Below are 14,696 nucleotides of genomic sequence, written 5' to 3'. Positions count from 1 at the left end.
GACAACGTCTTCCTTACAGGATAGGGCCTACTCTAAGGCAGAAGAGCGGGGATCTGAGATACCCTGACCTCTTGAGAGATTCTAAAGAGCGAAAGGTATGAACCCCAAAACACAATTTAGGAGACTTGTTCTTGGAAGAATGAAAGAAAGGATTACGATGTTTGTTTGTTTTTCCTGCCAGGTGCAGTGGCACATTCCTGTGACTTGGGCCACTTGAGACACTGAGGTAGAAGAACTGCCAGTTTAAGCTTAAAGTTTGGTAGACTTTGTCTCAAAATAAAAGTAACAAGAGAGGTGGATGTAGCTCAGTAGCAGAATGCCTCTGGTTTGAGTGCCCGATATCACACAAAAAAGCTGGTTTTCTGATTCCTCCTTGAGCTACTGAATCAACTGTGTTCAGCAGCAGCCTTTTCTAATTTTCAATTATACCCACAGGTGAACTGTCAACAATTCATGAAAAAGAGCCACACCGAATCGTCACTTTCAGAAATGAAGTCATATTTGCATTAGCTCTTTTTCATGATAAAATGAAGCTTAGGTGTCACTTGCCCTTTAGAAGGATAAACACGGAGCTTTCTCAGAGGATCAGAAGGAAGCCTTACTGTAGAGTTATCCCATTAAGGCCAGGAGGAGAGCCTGAAAGCAATCAAAGCTTTGAACAAAGCTCAATGCAAATTGACCTTGTTCTTTTCTCCCGGCAACAGCATCTCTATGACTTCCAGACTGTGACATGTTTGCTAAGCATGCAGTCCACTCCTCAGCACCTGGGTGGAACTGAAATCCTCAGGAGCCGGCTGAGGGATTGCACTGTGCGCCACAGGGGGCAGGACAGATGCCTCGGTTTCCTTACCTTGCTGACTCACAAGCCGTGACTTCTTGCAGTAGTAAGCAAGCTCCTGTTCGCAGTGCTCCGCACGGTTAATCGTGGCCTGGAGTTGCTCCATGCTGGCCATGTACTCGAAAAACCCAGCATATGGGTTCCCTGGGTGAGTATTTCTGACTCTTGTTAAGTCAGAGCCATTGTGCTGTATGACGGTCCATGCCGTTTCTTGTATGCGGAAATGGGGGAAGAAAGAGAGGAGACCATCACTAGTCTGCAAAAGTTAAAATAAATAAAGAAAATCAAAGTCACCTTTTATCTGAGTCAGATTTTTCTAGTCATCTAACCTCTCTGAGAAGTTAGATTCAACACAAATGGATTCTCAAAAATTTGAAATTATAGTAAAGTAACTCTTTTCCCGGAAATGTATACTGTCACCATGCATTGATGGTAATTTTATTTTCCTTTCTCATTTTATTTAGCAAGACAATATTTATGATGAAAACTATTAGAAAATTTGATTATTATATTTTTGTGATACATCTCATATCATCAAATCTGATATTTTACCTTTCTTAAAAGATGAATCATTATTTTATTTTCCTTCAAGCGAGAAAAATGCTACCTACTACAATTGCAAAACATTGTTGATGGTTGATGTAGCCAGAATCTGATGAAGTTACAATGCGAAACAAGGTACATGCTATAAATGGTGAAATATTTTGTATTATATAATGTAAGCAAATTCCTTTATTGGTCTTATGAAGTATTCATGTTACCAGCAAAAAGAAAATCAACATGTAATTGTGGGTATACAACTATTTCTTTTATATAAAATTTCCAAATATTCATTTTGGTACCATGTGCTCTGTACAGTTTGGCAATGCAGTGGGGAAGTCACTCTGGAAATGAACACATCTAACAGAACAACTCAACTAACACTGAAAGTAAAGAGCTTTTGCTCTTGGTACCTGAAAGTCTGGAATCCATCATAATGATTGTCAAAATTACCGAGAAGAAATTAAAATCCCACCGTGTTTGTAACAGAAACTGCATGTGTCTGTACCCACCCTCACTCTTGCCTTTTTGTGCTATATTTGCTACAGTACATGCAGGCATGGGAACAGATTGATCAGAAGGCCTCTGGTTCAATAAGTAAAAAACAGATCGGGAGTTGTCAAAACTCTCCTACTTGCACGCTGTTAGTCACAACTTTTCTGTGGTACAGAAGAATATTACAAATTAAGAGAAAAATCAGCTGATAGAGTTTTTCCCTCTTTCTAACTAAAATATTCATGGGACTCAAGCATGCAAACAAGATTATGAGGTTGACTTTGAAAATGTTCACTCCCGCCCTCCTATAGTCATCGGGATGGTGAGGTCAGCTGCTGGAGACAGGGAAGTCTTATGGCCTTCTGTGTGTGGATCGTTTCCTCTGTGGGAAACAATAGCTGATACTTTTATTTCCCCCTTGCGTTCCAGTTCACGCTAGAGCAGTGGTGGTGAACCTACGGCACGCGTGCTGCAGCATACTGTTTGTAACCCTGAAAGCTTTAAAAGGTTCACCATCACTGCCCTTGAGTTTTATCAGTAGAATCCTTTGCTCAAAGAGGACATGATCTATAAGCTACCAGATTTAATCATGGGTGGCCAGCAGGACAAGGTCGAGAGCATCAGGAGATGTGATTGCAGATCTGCCGTGGATCTGTGCCTTAAGAAAGTCAAGTAAAATCTGAGCCTCGGTTGCCAAATTTGAAAAATACATTAGCAGAACTGGGCAACAGAGTAGGTTGGAAATCCTCTCATTTTAGCCAACTCAGCCATGGCTGTTGGAAGTTTAAGGTTATTATTAAGCAGGCAAATCTGTCAGCCGCAATTCTGCTGGACTGTGCTTGTATTGTTCAGAAGAAAACTGTTCACCTTCTCTTGCAGGGAAACAGTGGTGTGAAAGAGTAGCTGCCAAAAGAGCAACACCATAAGCCAGCTTGAGGCCTTTGTCTCTGTGCCTTTGGGTCACACTGAGGAGAACTTCTCTGTAGTGTCACATCCCCTGGGTCACAATGAACACAGGAATCTAAAGGGCTTTTAGAGTGTGATAAGAAATGGAGGCCACGATGAGAGGCAACCATTAAAGGGCAGTTCGTATAAATGTCTCCTTTGCAAATTCTAACTTATTTCAATATGATAGCTTCTGTAGGCAGTTTTACTTTCTAATTAAAAATGTCACAAAGTTAAACAATGCCACACCTATCAGACTCTAGATTTCCAAGGCAAAGAAGATGCCATGAAACTGTGACAGTAGATTCTGAGCAATGCAAGCAGGTACCCTGCAGCCAGGTGCCCTCTCTTGTGTGGGTTTCATGGGGAAATGTCTGGAGATTGCAGCTGAGAGCCCCTGTCCTTTCAGAGAGGCTTGTGTTCCCTGAGATATCTGTAAACACCCATCTAGAAATAATAACCATGGAAGTCATCGACTTCATCACAATTTGTAATACAATGTTTTGTGATTTGTTTTATTGCTCTCATTATGAAATAATTTCTGATATGCAGCATGTGTGTTTGTGTGTGTGTGTGTGTGTGTGTGTGTGTGTGTTACTATGATTGGACCCAGGTTCTTCACACTAAAATACATCCCCACAGGGGGGATTTAGCTCAGTGGTTCGGTGGCCTGCCCTGCAAGTGCAAGGACCCAAGTTCAATCCCCGGTACAAAAAAAAAAAAAAAAAAAAAAAAAAAAAAAGACTTAATAAAATACATCCCCAACTGTTTTCTTAATTTTTTTTTTTTTAACTTTGAGACAAGGCCTTGCTTGGTCACTAAGTTGCCCAGGGTAAGTATAAACTTCCATCCCCTGGCCTCCGCCTCTCAGAGTGCTGGGATCACAGGCATGCACCACCACACCCAGCAGTCTCTGACATACTAGTCGTGGTGTCTTCTTCTTCCTTCCAAGGTTTGGCAGAACATGCAGAAGACACATGTTGGGACAATGAAGAAATAAACAAATCAATGAAAACAATGTGGTGTCCAGATGCCAGCATATCTTTTCAGGTTATCAGGTCCTCATCCATGGTGGCTGGGCAACTTTCACTGACATTGACTTATTTTATAAGTGCAAATTGTAGGTCACTGACAGGATTGCAAAGTCAGGTCTGGAACTGTGGAGGGGATGAGATGTTACTCTACATGTAATTTAACAAGCTGTCCTTTCTCATATACAAATGATATCTCCCTGGAACTGTGTATCTATCTTTCTTTTAATTTATCCATCTACCTATCCTAACAAACACCAGGGATTTGGGGTATTGGGCCAGAACCTATTTACACACAGGGAATCTCAACAGCATGGATTCCTCACAGCCCAGCTTCCCATGGACTGTTACAATCATGCCAGGTACACCCAAGGTTTCACCCCAAGAGAGCCAGCCAACATTGGGGGGCTTGCAGCTGACAGTGGGTGACTGGTGCACCTGCTCCCTCCGTAGAGTCAGGGCGGGACTTGTATTCTGGGCGGTAACACATCTCCAAGGGGAAAGGTACAAATCCTTAGGTTTTTATTACTCTCAGAAAGCGGACAACACACTGCAGGAGATAAGCCCTTAAATCTCCCAAGAGAATTTACTATCTTTAACTTTCAAACACATTTACATTTAATCATCCTTTAACCTAACCTAAGTTTAATCACCCTCTAACCTAAATTGGTAGGATTGCTTTGTGGATATTTTTTGGCGGGGGGGTGCTTAGAAAGGCAAGCGTTAGCTCCCTTCAAGGTAGTGATTCTTGTGCATAAGCAAACAGCTTCCAGCTGGTGGAGGTCCTACTGACTCCTCGGCTCCGCTCCACCGCGGAGGAAGTCGGCCTTCCCTCCCCACAGCACACTCGTTTCAACATTCCTCAAGCAGCTATGTGTCTGTGCTTTGGATTCTCTTTTGAACCGGTTTTAACAGCTTAAAGGTTTCTTCATTAATAACGTATTGATATCTTTCTAAAATATGTTTTTAAGCCCTTACTTTCATATCTGTATGTGAGTCATGATTTTGCCTTCTTGAAAATTATCCTTCCCTAAATGCAACAGGGGTTGTGAGCTAAGGAGACATGGGAAAATGAATAACAAGAGATTGCTAAAACAGACAGAAAAATCTATGAAGTTTAAAAAATAGGGTGGTAATTTGGGCTTACTAGTGTCTGTCCTTAAAGAGATTTCTAATAATATGAATTGTAAATAAAGCTACTGAGTAATTAAGAACTCGATTTACCTTAGGCTGACTGCTATTTTTTAGTGTGATAACAGCGCAAAGAAAAAAATATGCTGTTTAAGCAACACAGTTCGTTGCAAGCTGTGGTGGCTTCATGCTTAATAAATAGGTGAGGGTGACAGATGTGATAAAGACTAGAAGAACAGGTGGAAAAGTGAGGAAAGCAGGAAGGTTGAAAGGGAGGTAGACCGAATATTCTGGAGCAACCCACATGGCTACCTCTGAATACTGACAGCTGATCACTAACTTCTTAGCTATTGAGAAGTCTTTAAAACTGAAATCTCTGAAGTAAAAATAATTATGCTACACGCCTTACGCTTGAATGACACGGGGTGTTTGGTGATGATACAGAGACTTGAACCGTGGTCTCTGAATTTCCTGAGTCAGGGAAACCAAACCCAAGAATCTCAGTAATGGTGCAATTGGAAGTGGAAAGTTTAATGCATAGAATTTCCATTTTCGCTCTACTTAAAAGCCACTCATTGCTCTAGTGCTCATCAGTTTCTCCCCCCTGTACAGTTGTCCTTACAAGGCAATGTTTGATGATGAAAAACTCCTTGAACACAAAATTATCATATTGCAGAAAAAAGCACTGAGTTTAGTGTCACAGAAAACAACCCGCTGCATCTCAGTGGGGACAACCACTGGGATTTATCCGAACCTAAGTATTTTAAAACTATATTTAGAATACTCTATTCACAAAGAGATTTCAGTCTTTAGCATAGTTTGGGAAATTACCCATTCAAAATAGATGTTTTTGTTTATATTGTTTAGCTTGTAATGCTTAGAGATATTTTAATCCATGCAAAATCATCTGAATGACACTAATTCTAGGCTTGGGCTTTCTCATACAGGTCACACATTTGGGGGTTGCAGATTCAGCATTTTTTTTGTCTTAGTTTCACAATTGCTGTACGGATTTGGATAACTGGAAGATACAAGTAAAGAGTCCGTGACAGAAGGCAGCGTTTCTAGTGGAAAAGGCTTCACGCTGTGAGAAAAGAGAGCGAGGGTCTATTTCTTGACCTACCTCCCCCAGCTCCTATTTTTAGCCGGCTGCCCTTCCACTTCCTGAGTCTGGGTTTCCTCACTTGGAGAACCTGACAAATGGGGAGAGTTTGAAGCTGTAACCCCTAAGGGTTGGTATATTCTGGGGCTGTCACTTGTGTTTGACTATGTTTTGCTATTCCAGAGCGTCTGGATGCACGTGCCTGTCTCTGAGAATACTGGTATCTCTGCTTTTAAAAACTTGCAAATGTAATTCAGCAATCACATAGGGCCAATACATTACTGAATGATTGCCCACAGTAAATATAAGAGACAGACGAGAGACAGCCGGCCCTCCTCCTTCGTGAATTTGCCCACTGCTAAGGTGTATTTTAGCACCAACATTTTTGCGGTCATCTGGAGACATGCACAGAGCAGCAAAAAATATGTGTATCCAATACACACAACCCCAGCTGAAGTTCTGCAAGCAGGTGCCTGTCTCTCGTTTCAACTCTCAGTGTGTAAACCAATGTTCTATTTGTGGTCTATTTTGTGACACATTTTTCACAGTTTTGTGCTTCCAGGTGATGCTTTTGTCGTTTCAAATGACCCTCTGATATTACTGAGGTGCTGTTGAGTGTTCCTAAGTATAAAAAGGCTGTGACATGCATTAGATAAGCGCTGTTCAGGGATGATTTACAAGGCTAATGGTGCTGAGTTCATGTTTAAGTCACATATATGTGTATTAAATAAAGTGTCTTTAACCTGAACTACACATAAAACATGATGAAATATTTATTGATAAATGAGAACATCGTTATGAGAGGCACTCAGAAGCCTCTTACTGTATTTCCCTGTAGGAGAAAGGTTTAGTATTTGCTAATCCAGTGTCCATGGTGACTTTGTAGAACATAATTACTGCAAATAAGGAGAATCAGCTCTGTGTGTCTGTGTGTGTGTGTGTGTGTGTGTGTGTGTGTGTTTCTTAAAGCTTCATCGACTTAGAACTATCTAATTTTCAAATCAAAACTTTGTATTACAAGTGTACGTGAATGACTCAAGACACATTTTTGGCAGCACAGAACTCACAGGTTTGTAGTGGTATAGGGTTAAATCTCACCCATATCCAACCTATCCAAATGGGAAATTTTTGACATTTGAATTCCTATCTTACATTGGCAAAGCTTTCCTTTTTTCTTTGTGAAGTCTTTTCAAATTTTTATACTTAACAGAGCCATTTGTGTGTACATCAATATTATCTTGGAAAAAAAGTTAATCAACCATGTATGAGTGAATTTGTTTATAGATTATTTATTGATATACTTACTTATTTTGTTTCCAGCTGTGTTTTTTTTTGTTTTGTTTTGTTTTGCTTTTTTGTGGGGGTACCAGGGATCAAACTCAGGACCTTGCACTTGCAAGGCAGGTGGCAGCACCACTGAGCTAAATCCACAGACCCCTATTCCTTTATATTTGCTTATTTGTTTTAGGATGAGCTTGCTCATTTTCACCAAAATAATCACACCAACCTACAAACAAATACCTAGATTGATTTTAGGTTTGCATTAAATCAATATGAAGTTTGGAAGAATTGGTGTTACACAATGTTGCCTTTTCTAATTAATGAAAATTCTATATTACTCAATTTATATAGAATGCCAATTGATTTTAGTAGTATTTTGTACTATCAGTGTAGAAGCCTTGCAAATCTTTCATTACATTTACTGCATGTTTTTAATATTTTTCATGCTACTGAAAATATGATCTTCTATAATATTTTCTAATTGCTTACTGCTGGCATCTAGAAATAAAATTAATTTTGCACTGACTTTGCATTCAGTGATAAACTAAAATTATAGTAGTTTACTGTAGATCATTTCAAGCATTCTTTTTAAAATTTCTTTATGAGTACATGTCTGCAGGCCACACTCCTTGTACGGAGCTAGTTGAGGTACATAACACATCTTAATTCTTTTTTCACCTTTTCTTTTCTCCCCTTCCCTTCATCTCTTGATCCTCTTCCAATCTGAGAAAGATCAGTCTCTCTCCACACTTCTTATTGTCTATCTTTTATTTTACTCCCTACTTATAATTTGAGTTTCTCATATAGGAAAATATGTGTTTTAAGATTGTGTGTCTGATTTATTTCACTTGACATTATGGTCTCGATGTGATCCATTTTCCTACAAATGACTCAAGGTTATCTTTATGGGAGAGTAATAATACTCAATCAGGTGTCAATACCACATTTTCTTTATCCATTCATCTGTTGACAGACACATAGGCCACTTCCAAGATTTAGCTATTATGAATTGTGCTGCTCTAAACATGGGTATGCAAGGATCACTGTAATATGATATCTTTAAGTCTTTTGGAAAGATACCTACAGGGGCATAGCTGGGTCAAATGGAACTTCTAGTTTTACTTTTTGTGAGGAATCTCCAGACTGATTTCCCATACATAACCTAGGCACCTATGAATAACAAGAATTATAGGTCTTTCTTTTTCATATTTATATTTTTCTACTTTGTTCCCTTGCATTATTGCACTGGCGAGGGCTTCCAATTCAATGATGCATAAGGGATACTAATGCTCATGACAGAAAAAAATTTCCACTATTTTATTATAAATTTGCATAAGCTATAAGTGTTTGTGGGGACTCTACCAAATTAAAGGAATTCTATTCTATTCTATTGGTAAGGTACATTTTATTTTTTTATCATATTAAATTTCATCAAACAGTTCCATGACTGTTTATTATTTATGTAAGTAAAAATTTTAGAATATAAATTCATGTTTACATACATTTAAAAAGTAAATATTTTTCAAAGCTTTTATGTATATCAATCTACTCTAACAAAAAGTCTATTTTAGGACTTTATTATTTTAGGACACGATAGACAACATTTATGATTATATGTTCTTCACAGACCACACATGCATAGAAAATGATAATACATTTAAAATCACAACCACTCAACTCAATGTTTTAAATATTTATGCTCAGTTGCTTTACTAAACAATACATATTTTAGTCAAGTCGCAAAATTAGACCAACTTCCTACTTAGCTAATTTTAACTTTGTACATTTAAAGTGTTCATGCAGATTTAACTATTAAATAAAAGTTGATTAGCTTACCAGTCATGTTGCAAAAGAGAAGAAATGGTCCCAGAGGGCCACTTCCATCAGAATCTACATAGTAAAGTCCTGAGGCATTTCCTCTGTGTTTATAAGCTTCACAGGACTGCTCATAGATAGCTGTGGAAAACAAACAAGAGAAGGATCATCATAATGAAAGAGTATAAAATACAGCTCTTAAATTTTAGGCTCAGTATGTACAACACTAGCTAAAGGAAAAGGTAAAATGTGTACTTTAAAACAAAATTAACTAAATTAAATTAAATTTTAATTTTTAAATTAAATTAAGCTACAAAAATGCTAAGACAGAAAATGAATGAGATTGTATTTTATGATTCTTTTATCACTAAAAGAAAATGAGATTATTTCATCAGAATAAAAATTCAGCTTATTTTTACATTAGGAAGAATATGGGAAGACCTATATTTAAATGTTAAGCAACTTTTTTTGGGGGGGGATGGGGGAGTGAGTCCTTTATTTAATGTTTTAACATGAAAACAGAAGGTGGGGTGGGGAACACGTGGGTACAGGCCAGATGCTTTGGTTTTTATGTCAGAATGAGGGCAGCTGGCTCCCAACCCAGACCTCGGTCCCCCAACTCAGACCTCGGTTTCCACAGCAAGGCGGGGATCGTGGCTGGACCAGAAGCAGTTTATCGAAGCACCATTTCTACTACGTCTTACCCAGGAGTGGACCCTCATGACATCCATTTTGGAATTTCTAATTCCAGTATCACTTTGTAATAGCCTGACATTTGAAGCACAACAGTGTAATCTTCTTAAATTAACTGCTGTTGTCCAATAATTATGCTATGGAAACATTGTAAATAAAGTTGTCGGTATACGCCTTCCTCACATAAATAAACTATAGGCGAGTACATTTTTTTCATAGAACAAGTATGAGTCACAAAGCTCGTCATCAGCAATTTTCAAAGTCATTCCAAAAGAAATTTAGCTAATGCGGTGTAACAAGAATACCAGATAATTGAAATCAGAGCAAAAGAAATATGTATATGAAATATGCCCACAAGTAGAGTCAATGTGCTTTGATCCATAATTGAATGTGCTTTAATTATACAAGTATATATTTGCCATGTATAAGATTTGATAATACCCACCTTTCATTGAACGTTTGGCCAAATGTACTGATAATACCCTTTAAGTTTTTCTATGAAATTTCTTCCTCTTGTTGCCATTCTTGGGCGCTCTATTACCTCATGCATTAACTAAGGATAATAGTAGTACCCACCTATTTGAGTGACCATCAGCATTAAATGAGCTATGGTATGTAAGATAGTAGACAAATAGCATTTAGAAAGCGTTCGACTAAATTAACTATTAGGTTTGACATCAGAATTTCCTAGTCCACTTTCCTTCATCACCTTTATTAAGTAGGGTTGCAAGAGAATTTAAACAATATTCCACGCTATAGACTGAATGTCGCATCCCCCATAAACCCATATGTGAAACTTAATCCCAACACGATGGTATTTGGTGGGGGGATGTACATTCGAACACTCAGGTGCACAGGCACAGACAGACACATGCACACAGCAACGGAAAGCAGAAGGCAGTGAGAAAGTCACCACAGGGCAAGAACAAGCAGGTGCATGTGGCTTACAGCTATGGCAGGTGGCTCCCGTGTAGCCAGTGTTGGTGCAGTTACAGTGAAAGGTGCTCCAGGACTGAGAGCATTCACCTCCATGCTCACAATAGTTAGGCAAACACCTACAGAAGGTGAGGAAACAACCACCATTTGTCATTTGTCATCTTTAGACAGCATAAAGTGTCGGTCATTTATGCATGGTCGTGTTAAAGAAGGGTATTGACCACAACACGAAAAGTCAATTTAACACAACTAACACTTAAGGTCCTTTAACCATAGGGCTAAACCTCAGGACATTAAATCCACCTGATTTCAGCCAGTTCCCAGATAGCTGTGACTGTTTAATCTTCAATGTGTCTCACTATGTCAGAGACCTTTATTTTCCATAACATAAACCGTAACGTGGATATATGATGGAGCCAGGAATACTAATAGCTTACATGAAATAACATTTGATCACACATAATTACTACATTATTTGAACATTTAAAACAATAAAGAGAGGGGCGAAAAAAGGAGTCAGTGGCAAGGAAGGACTTCTTTATTCATTTGGCCTGTAGATCGAGGAAATTTGAAGGGTGTACGTGTTCCAGGCAGTCTGGGGGTGCTCTAGGGTGCTGAATGGAAGATACGGGCCTTCCACATTATTTTAAACTTTCAAGAGGAATAACTGTCATCCTTAACATCTGTCTACCACAAGGTGATTTAATAGCTTGAGGTAGCTCCAGTCCAACATTAAATGATAATACATTTCGTTTCATGGCAATCTGTCTTTGAGAAGCTGGGTTTTTAAATAATTGATTTTAAGAAGCAAGTACTGTACCATGTCAAATGACACTGAGCAATACAAGCAAGTGACACTATTACAGGAAGATGAGCTAGGTAGAAATGTTATAGGCAGTCACACAGGGCTAGGTCCTCCTGAGAGTCAGGACAAAGGTGAAACACACCACAGTGCACCACGGACGTATCAGCTGAAAATCAGGCCTCAAGATAAAGAGAAGCGGACCGTGTTTCCTCCATATTTCCTCAAAGAACAGACACTGAGACTAATGAGGTCCAGGTAATTATGAGCCACCCCGGTGGGTGACCAGAGACCTCTGGGCCCACCATTTCCTAAGGAATCTTTGTTGTTTCCATCCATGCTGGTTACGTGACTTGTTTCCCAGTTGGACCACATTACCTACGTGACTGCACTGATAACCTTATTGGATGATCGTGGCTGTGGCTCACATTGTACCCAAGTGGGCTTCACCCTATAAAACTCCTCTGTAAAGTGGGGTCCCTGGGCTCCCCACTTGGGTCCCCATGTGCCCCTCAGGAGCTTTCCTATCCATAAATATCTTCCTACTCTTAACTTCCATTATTCCTAGGACTTGTTCTTCAGTTTCTAGAGAAGAAGAACTTAGCGTATCATACAGTTAATGGGTTGGAAGAAAATATTTCATATTTCATCTCTGGTATTATTTCCTGTAACAACAGTGTCACTGATCTGATTCCATAACATCTTTAAGTTATGTAGTTCCCAACATACACACGGCCCAATTACTAAATAATTCTGCTTATCAGCAAATATTTTAATTATGTGTTAATTTTTCATTAATAAATTTTATTGTGTATACAACATAGATACATGGTTTGCATAGAGCTCATTAAAACATTACTGTAGTGAAGCAAATTAATATATCCATCATAGCTACCCAATATTTTTTGTTTGTTTTTGTGGTAAAAGCAGTAAACTCTATTTGTTTAACATGACTCTCAAATATAGTACAGTTTTGTTAAATATAGTAGTACAATAACTCTTTGGATTTGTATCATTTTTCAAAAGGTTTCTAAGTTATTAGTACCCAGATACTTATTAAGTCCTTTGGACCCCAGGTGTTAGTATATCTTTTGGGCTTAGGGTCACAGTGAAAAACTGAGGAGATACCTAGGGCAGCATGGAAGAAACCGCTGGGGAATTTCTGCTGTCCAGTCAAACTGCGCTGTTGGACTAAGATGGCTTCAACCTTCCTCTCATATATGTTATGCTATATGTTAGATAGGTTTCCTTTCCTCAGAGGGCTCACTTTAGAAAACTTTCAATTTTAATTTTTTTTTTTTTGCCCCTCTGTGATACAAATCTCCTCCACCTCTTTTCAGTTTTAAAACCAGACATGTCTTCCCTTAAAAATGCAAAAGTCAGGTGGATAGAGCTACTGTTTCCTAGTCTCCCTGGGAAAACAAAAGCCTCTTTCCATAAGTGCCAATTAGCAAACACACTTGACTGATTGCATTGCCATTGTTAAGTCAGTTGTTAGGACGTAAGCACTCATCAAATCCGTTAGGGTGAAGGGAGTGAAGAGAGGGCAGGGGAATGGGGGAAAAAAATAAGAACCAAGTTGTATCATATAAAATTACAAGATCCCAGTGATGAATGGAACTGTATTGTTTGCTTTAAATGGACCAATAAACAACAGGAAAAAGAATGAATTTTTTTTAAAAAAAAATCATTTGGACCAACACCACTTTTTTCAATGAAAGTCTCAGGGATATCATTTGAGAGTCAAAATCATGAGAGAGGTAAGGCACCATGAACAAAGAAGTTGGGGAACTTCACCAGGGAGCCCCAGAACGGGGGCCTCGGAAATGAGGAGGTGGAAGACACCATTACACAGCAGCCCCTAGTTCTTCTCAGGGGTCTTTGCAGCCTGAGTGTCATTCGAGACCAAACACATATGATGCCCTCTGCCTTCCTAGGCCGGGGGAAGGGTTAGTGAGATGGTGACCTTCCGAAATCAATTAATATTCTTTAAAAGTCGATATGTAAAAGTATACGCAACAGTTCTATGAACTGTTTAGGCCCAAGTACCTGTAACACCTATCACCCACGACCAGCCCCAGTTAGATTTCACTCCTAGATGTGAGGACCAGGAGAGGAGCAGCTCTCCCTGCAGTTCTGCCCTCGGCCTCTGCTTCACCTGGAGTCCCTGATTCAGGACCATTCCCATGCAAGTCAACAAATCAAGAGGAGGGTTTCTAGATGGGGGGGGGAGAGAGAGAGAGACAGAGAGAGACAGAGAGACACAGAGAGACAGAGAGAGAGAGAGACAGAGAGAGAGAGAGTATGAGCAAGGCATGGATATGTCAGGAACTTTGAATGCCCTTGTGTGTGTTTGTGTGATATGTGTGTGCACGTGTGTACATGCATGTGGTGAGTTTTCCTGAGTTATGTAAAAGCATGTAAGGATTATATGTGAGTTTGAAGGAACTTTTGTACATGGAGCATATCATTGTGCAGATGAGTGAGAGAGACTTGTGCAATGCCTACACTGGTAGATATGAGTACAGTGCATGTGCAAATACTTGAATGTGAGTACTTGTGTGTTTACATACACACTGCTGTGTGTAGGTCTGGTCCTGCTTAAAGTCAATTACAGTGAAAGAAAGAAAGAAAGAAAGAAAGAAAGAAAGAAAGAAAGAAAGAAAGAAAGAAAGAAAGAAAGAAAGAAAGAAAGAAAGAAAGAAAGAAAGAAAGAAAGAAAGAGAAAGAAAGAAAGAAAGAAAGAAAAAAGGGCTTAATTGTTTAAATTCCTGGCATATTTTTAATATGTTTTTTAATATTACTACTTGTTTTTAATTCTAATTTATTAAACCATTCATTATGTTTATTATGCATGGATGAAATATTAGCCATCATAAATGCTAACTTGCATCCTGGTAGGCACGTGGCAGGCAAACATTTCAGGGGAGCTTCCTGTCTGTGGGGCTGGGCTCTGCTGGGTCTCAGCCATGTCACCTTAACCAGCTTAAACTCTCTGTGCACTTATTTCCATATTCCTAGGAAAAAAATATTACTGAGAACAGGTTTCAAGGATTTTGTAAAGACTGACTTAAACACTCATTCCTG

The 14,696-nt window shown here is 39.0% G+C and overlaps 1 protein-coding gene across 2 annotated transcripts in view; it reads right to left on the bottom strand.

Annotated features, from left to right (window-relative positions):
• Cntnap4 (contactin associated protein family member 4) overlaps positions 1 to 14,696 on the bottom strand; it is a 258,872-nt gene that overhangs the window by 64,234 nt on the left and 179,942 nt on the right. For both annotated transcript variants that reach the window (XM_010609481.2, XM_033757934.1), the window contains 3 exons: positions 10,820 to 10,926; positions 9,200 to 9,319; positions 851 to 1,048 (listed from right to left, as the gene is read on the bottom strand). In XM_010609481.2, coding sequence (XP_010607783.1) covers positions 851 to 1,048; positions 9,200 to 9,319; positions 10,820 to 10,926 — 425 coding nt within the window. The remainder of the gene's footprint in view (positions 1 to 850; positions 1,049 to 9,199; positions 9,320 to 10,819; positions 10,927 to 14,696) is intronic.

The sequence above is a fragment of the Fukomys damarensis genome, unplaced genomic scaffold (genome assembly GCF_012274545.1).
Source record: "Fukomys damarensis isolate Sample0158 unplaced genomic scaffold, DMR_v1.0_HiC HiC_scaffold_32, whole genome shotgun sequence".
Classification (NCBI taxonomy): Eukaryota; Metazoa; Chordata; class Mammalia; order Rodentia; family Bathyergidae; genus Fukomys; species Fukomys damarensis.
The sequence above is the reverse complement of the archived record's forward strand: the minus strand, read 5'-3'. Positions and strand labels throughout refer to the sequence as shown.